The sequence below is a fragment of the Thermobia domestica genome, chromosome 10 (assembly GCF_964235325.1).
Source record: "Thermobia domestica chromosome 10, izTheDome1.hap1.1, whole genome shotgun sequence".
In the NCBI taxonomy this organism is placed as follows: domain Eukaryota; kingdom Metazoa; phylum Arthropoda; class Insecta; order Zygentoma; family Lepismatidae; genus Thermobia; species Thermobia domestica.
The window spans coordinates 108,369,414-108,376,017 of NC_137463.1; the positions used below are offsets into that span (position 1 = coordinate 108,369,414).

General features: G+C 31.2%; 1 protein-coding gene across 1 annotated transcript in view; it reads right to left on the minus strand.

Moving 5' to 3' along the window:
* Window positions 1-435: 435 nt before the first annotated feature.
* Window positions 436-6,604, minus strand: part of LOC145662645 (solute carrier family 22 member 15-like) — an 87,822-nt gene continuing 81,653 nt past the window's right edge. The window contains exon 11 of the mRNA XM_081728427.1: window positions 436-3,247. Coding sequence (XP_081584553.1) covers window positions 3,171-3,247 — 77 coding nt within the window. The 3' untranslated portion in view covers window positions 436-3,170. The remainder of the gene's footprint in view (window positions 3,248-6,604) is intronic.

Sequence of the window (6,604 nt, forward strand, 5' to 3'; positions counted from 1 at the left end):
TACAGTTTTGCAACTATTTTTTAAAATTTATTTATTTATTTTTCAGTTTTTAACCTAATTCATTATTAAAACACACTGAAGAAAGGTCTCGCTTGATCGCAAGATTCAGTGAGGAATCGTCCAGGAGATTATAAGCAAATAAATAAGAGGAATACGAGTTGATCCTACGGTACCATTAGTACCATTACTAATATGTCTACTTAGTTTGCTGAAATTTCAATTTCTTTGTTTTCCTTTTGTTACAGTGTCGGCGTTGGTGTTCCAAGACTGAAATTCCATTTATATAATAACTAACAGTACAAGGAATATATACAAAAACTTATCTAATAAGTTAAGTCTAAATAGACTCGTTTATCTATTCATTAAAAAATTAACAGTACACTTTTATGAAATTATACACTAAGGAAATAAATACATGAAATAGAACACAGACACTTTTCAAACAGTTCATTTTATTTTTATTATTTTTGAGATGTAAATATTACATATTTAACATTGTAATAAAATAACATTCAAAAATTATAATCTTGATACATTTCTATCTTTCTCCACCAGTATATACGAAAGTGGTGTTTTTGTAAATTTACCATTATTACCGAAAGTAAGAATACAAGACAACATTTAATAATGCCCACATAATAAATGCACATAATCTTCAACCTGCAAAAGACTACTTTAAACAACAGTCCTGTGGTTGATATGTTTTCTAATCGCCTGGGTGGATGAGTAATCACGTTAGAATCACATCATGCTAATAACCTATATAAGGCGGGTGAAATCACGAAATTAAGTTTAATTTATACTTTCTAATTTTGTTTAATATACATATATTTGAAATTTTAACTCATTTTTCAACGATCTGAGAAACGCTGTGTATGGGCAAACAAATGAAGAGATGTCATTTCCATCTGCCTAAGAAAAACTTCGTTTCGAATAGTCAACTATGTAGCAGCTGAATCTATTATCTATTAGATGTTCCTTTAACTTTTTATCCTTCGGTTCGCAGACTAAAGTTCTGCTGTTATTACAACTGACTGTCATAGCAGTTGAGACATTCAGTTTATTTCATGATTATTTTGTGTGTTATGAGCATTTGGAACTATTGAATTTTAAATATCATTTTGATTAAACTAAAGATTGAAACCTTCCCCTTCCCCTCTTTTAAATAAACATTATTTCAAATAATAAGAGGTTACATTTTTTTTTTTTTTTTTCAACAGAATAGCGTCAGTTATTCACTGATATTCTTTTATATTTATAAATAAAAAAAACATCCTTTAACACCATATTTCGTTTCCAACCAATGGGAATGTAATTAAATGAACTAAGTTACTAGTATATGTATTTTCCCCAAATTTCAAGTTTAAACATTTCAAAACTTCCAGAATTAGATCTCTTTTGTTGCTAAATAGCGTTCTCGTTTCTGGAACAGAAGTATCCGGATACCACGTTAAATCAGATGCACGTCTCGGAAAGAAACTTTAAGCTCCAAACAAAGAAACAAAATGCTTTTGTAATTCACACAATATTTTGTACTCTGATCATTGTTTACATAAATATGTAAAAGAATGAAAAATGATCGAAATAAATGACAATATCTCAGAATAATTGAAAATGAAATGAAATCTTTAGTTTTACGTCCCACGGTTATGCCGGTTAGGCTAAAGGAGACAGTGATGAGAAATGAATGAAATGGTGAAATGAAGAAAGTGGGAGGTAATGGGAGAACCCCGAGAAAACCCACAAGCACGGTGTGTAGAAAAATTGAAAACTACGTTCAAAATATACGAGTTTTGGAGTCCAGAATTTATGAAGTTTTTATATTCACCTGTATTACTCCTAGCATATCAGTAAAAAGTTGACAAGTCAACCAAATCTATGCCCTGGTTCGATATCCGTAAATATCGTTCTAACTGGTTTTGATCGATATAGTAGTTTTCCAATTATATTATAATGAAATTCCAATATTTTTCGACTATCAATGTAAAACAAGATCATGGTACACTGGGTTGCAACAAATCAAAGAGGAGTGTATATGTCTTACGTGATTATTATCCACAAAGAGATCTGGATTACCACGGATCATAATGGTCAAACTTAATTATACCTAAATACAACGTGAATTTTCTTGTACCTACTTTATTCAGAAAACACATCAAAGCAACAAAGGCAAGGACTTAAAAAAATATATGCCTAAAAACACTACGTAACATTTTTTATGTTTTCAAAAAAATCGCTATGGAAAATATATTTACATACAACTGTAAAACTACATGCTTCATTGCTTCTGCTTAACATAGGCATAGCCTTGTTCAAAGAAATCCTGACCACCTATCTCTCTTTGAAAAGTCCTGCACTCTTAGCGAGTCAGAATTAAATCACATAAATGTGGATTTTCTTTATCCAATTGAGATCATTATTTAAATACGGATTATTAGAATTTCGTACGTATGATTACCAGAATATAGCCAGAACAAAAAAGCTGGTTTGCCAAGATTTTTTCAACAAGACTGTACATTACGCAATTCTCAGTTTCACAGTGCTGAATATAACAACAGCACTTTTGTCTAGTATTGGGCACAGTCTTAACGTGAATGAAGTATTGTACAGTTGCAATTATGAACAGTCAATATGACTAGATATTTTAATATATAATATCTTAAGAACTAGTATAAATTATTCAATACTATTACATAGTCTTACAGGAACATTGTAAAGAGTTCAGTCAAAAATGTACCTTTTATAATCTATTTTGGAAAAAAATAATAATTTGATGATTACGACAGAATGATCAACAATAAAAAATAATTAATATCTGTTAAGTTGAACACCTATAAACTTCACAAAGTATCTCTTCTATAAAATTCAAAGTTTAACAAGAAATTAATCAAGATACATTAATGTAGAATTAACAAATAATTACATTAAATACCTTGTTTTTATAAATGAAATGAATAAAATTAAACTATTTTAATATTATACATCCGCTCTAACAGAACTCAGTCTATAAATAATCTTCAAAAACAACTTAATATAAAGCAGATCCTTTCTCAATTATAATACTAGACACGGAATGTGATTTTGGTTTATTTTCAGAACATTTACCTCTATGCCAAAACTGCAAAAGTAAAATTATAAAAGTTAAGATTAAAACAATTTACCATATAAACTTATTTTCGCCTTTCTAAGATGTTACGCTTATTACGTCGATCCTTCAAAATTTCCTGATTGGACTTCAAGGATACGGCTGGGAAGAAAGAAATTAATAACATTTATTTCAAGTTGCAGAATGTGTTTATGACGGAAGTTTTGTGTATATATATATATATATATATATATATATATATATATATATATATATATATATATATATATATATATATATATATATATATATATATATATATATATATATATATATATATATATATATATATATTTAACTAAGGAACTATATATATTTAATTAGTTATTTTGAATTAATTTATGGTAAATAAAATTAAGACGATTGATTAATGTGTAATACAGTATAAGCTGGCAGATGAAAGGCTAATCTTGAAAACATGGTTTCAGGTAAATTAACAAGAAATCTTCTGGAATTTGATATACGGCAAGCCAATGATTCTATGACTAAGAAGTATAGGGTTAATATTTTATAACCGGAATGCTACCATTGTTTATGGACTTCCCATCTTGGTTTCTTCCATATAAATTACACATTTTCTAAGCTTCATGGTTCAGATTTCAAGTAACAATTTGTGCACAATTCAGGTCTAGTCACTGAACCATGAGATTCGAGTTAAGGACGTAAACAATTATGTCGACTAGTTAAAAAAAAAAAAAAAAAAGTAAACTAATTTGAACCTGATTTTTTTTTAGAAACAATATAATGGCAATAGACGAGAAATCAGTATAATAGAAAGCATGTTTACTTTAGATATGAAAGTTAACTAATATGTCCAGTTACACATTCCACGGTTATGTTTACGGAAGTAATGGGGATTCTATTAGGTTTCCTCCTGAATTACACTATTAGTTTCTATTTGGGTACTGAAAAGCTGTATACGATGTAGAAATGAATTGTGCTAAATAATCATAGTCTGTTTTCTGATTTTAGAAATTATATTCAAAAACTAAATACTCGTATATAAGGATTTCCACGTAATTTTTGGCTAGCTTGAATTGATATATAAAGAAAGAAATCTTTCAGTTTAAATCCCGCGATTATGCCGGCTAGCCTAAAGGAGATGGCGATGAGAAATGAATGAAAGGTGAAATGAAGAAAGTGGGAGGAAACGGGAGAACCCCGAGAAAAATCACGCACACGGTGTTTGTCCACAACAAAGCTCATTTGGTGCGAGCTGGAATCGAACTAAAAACCCCATGCACCAGAGGCGAATGCTCTACCACTGAGTTACCGTGGCCGCTTTAAATTGATATAATCAAGGTTTTTTTTTTTTTTTTTCAAATGATCTAAAAGAATACGCTATTACATGCATTGTTGGATTACAATATGTTAATACATAATGTATATAAAACACTACTGTGCTTAATGGTTTTCCCCACGAACTTGAACGCTTTTCAAATCATCAATAGATCGTATTGAAATTACAGGAAACAAAAGACAGAAGAAAACGGAAGAGATACAAAACGTCTAATTGCCAGATGGACCACGTTATGAATATATGCTCCGACATGAACATTGACACATTATGGAACCGTGCATCATAGGTCAAACCACGCAGAATTAATTTTAATGTTACTGATCTAGTATGCACTGACTGAAATCTGTCCATGGGGAAACACAATCGTTTTGTTGATTGTATTTCCGTTTCAACTGACTACTACGTTTTCTTTCACACGAGAGCAAGATGTCTCCCTGGTGGGAGCACTCATTTCAGGCCACAGTGGTCAACATCGTGTCCGTGGGGGTTTCTCGAGGTTCCTTCCACATTTCCATTCCACCGATTATTCCATAATTACTCACTTTCAGTAATTAGAATGAAACTATAACCGCAGAACGTTGAATTGGTTTCATTTCAACTTTTTTTCTTTCACACTTAACTCGTCGTCTTTGCCATCTATAGTAAACATTTTGTTTTTTCCCCATTATCCTACCTACACTATTTTCTGACCTTGCCCTTCAGCTGTCTCTTTTTCTTCGGAAGACATTTACTTGGCAGCTGAATAATTCTTCCATTACTTCACCTATACTAGCCTAGACTAAACAGACGTATGATGACTGGATGACCAAAATGCTTTCAAATTCATTTTAGTAGAGAGTTTTTTGTCGATGTACACTGAAGAAAATAAAAAAAGTCACATCTAGTACGCTATGGTATACAACGAACATATCTAAGACATTTGAACTAGCCTATGTTGTGTTTTATATAACTTTTTTACTTGCTTATAATTTTTCTGAATTGTCAACCCTTTTATCAAAGCACTTGGGAAAGAATGGGATACGAAATTCTACATATAACAAAATCTATACTATTTATACTAGCTTTGGATCTATCAAAAAAGTAAATAATAAAATCTGACCAAGGCATCAGATTTTGTTTATATATATAAATTTCCTATTGAAGTGTAAATATATTTTCTATGCAGGTTTAAACACGATCTGTTTTATCAGAAATTAATTGCATCTGAGAGGATATAGTGCAGCATTTGAGTCTTGTCATAATCAGGCATTTCACAATACGGTACAATCAATGTTCTACACAATAGGTCGAAATCTTAACTTGCTTAGAAAGAAGTTGCACAGGACTTTGTGCTGAATTTACTGAGACCAAAATGAAGACAGTAAGTTACAAAACAAAATGCAACCTTCATGAAGCTACAGCCTGTATTCAAAGGCTCGTCTCGTTTCGAAAGATCTGACAGTTCATAAGTAATCTTTGTTTACAAATTTCAATTGAATCATAAATTCATCTTTCGAAATACCTAAAATTTGCTAATCCATTCTTTCCAAGTGCTCTGATAAAGGGGATAGTTCAATAATTAAAATTACAAGCAGTGAAAGTGATACTGAACACAACGTAAGTTTATAAAATCCCACACCTAGTTTTATAGGCGCAGGTATACTGTACATATTTACAACCCCCCCTCCCCTCCACACAAAATCTTAAAATTGAAGAAACAGACAGTAAAAGACACGTTTCACCTGTTCAAACCCGAACATACACGGACCTGTTTCACTGAAAAATTTTGTACTTTAAATTTATCTTCAGATTAAACGAAATACGACTTTTCTGAAGATGCACTCTCTCCTTATTTACCTCCTTAAAATATTTAACTGAAAATACATATATCGGTAATTTTCATTGTTTCTCATTGCTTGAAGAAGCTATAGGGCAACAGATACTATAGGGTGCATCTGAATATACAGAGAACAATAGACTTACCTTTGCACCTCTGTATCTCTCTGCTCTACTTAACTAAATATTTGCACTTTCCACTCTCATGGGGTCTTGACCACGAACACTATTTCTGCTCGCTGGAAACTCACTATATTCCTAACCTGTGTTTTGCACTGTTCCGATTTTACCTTCAGAGGTAAATGTGCTTACTACCCGCCATTACTTGCCCAGTCTAGTTACTG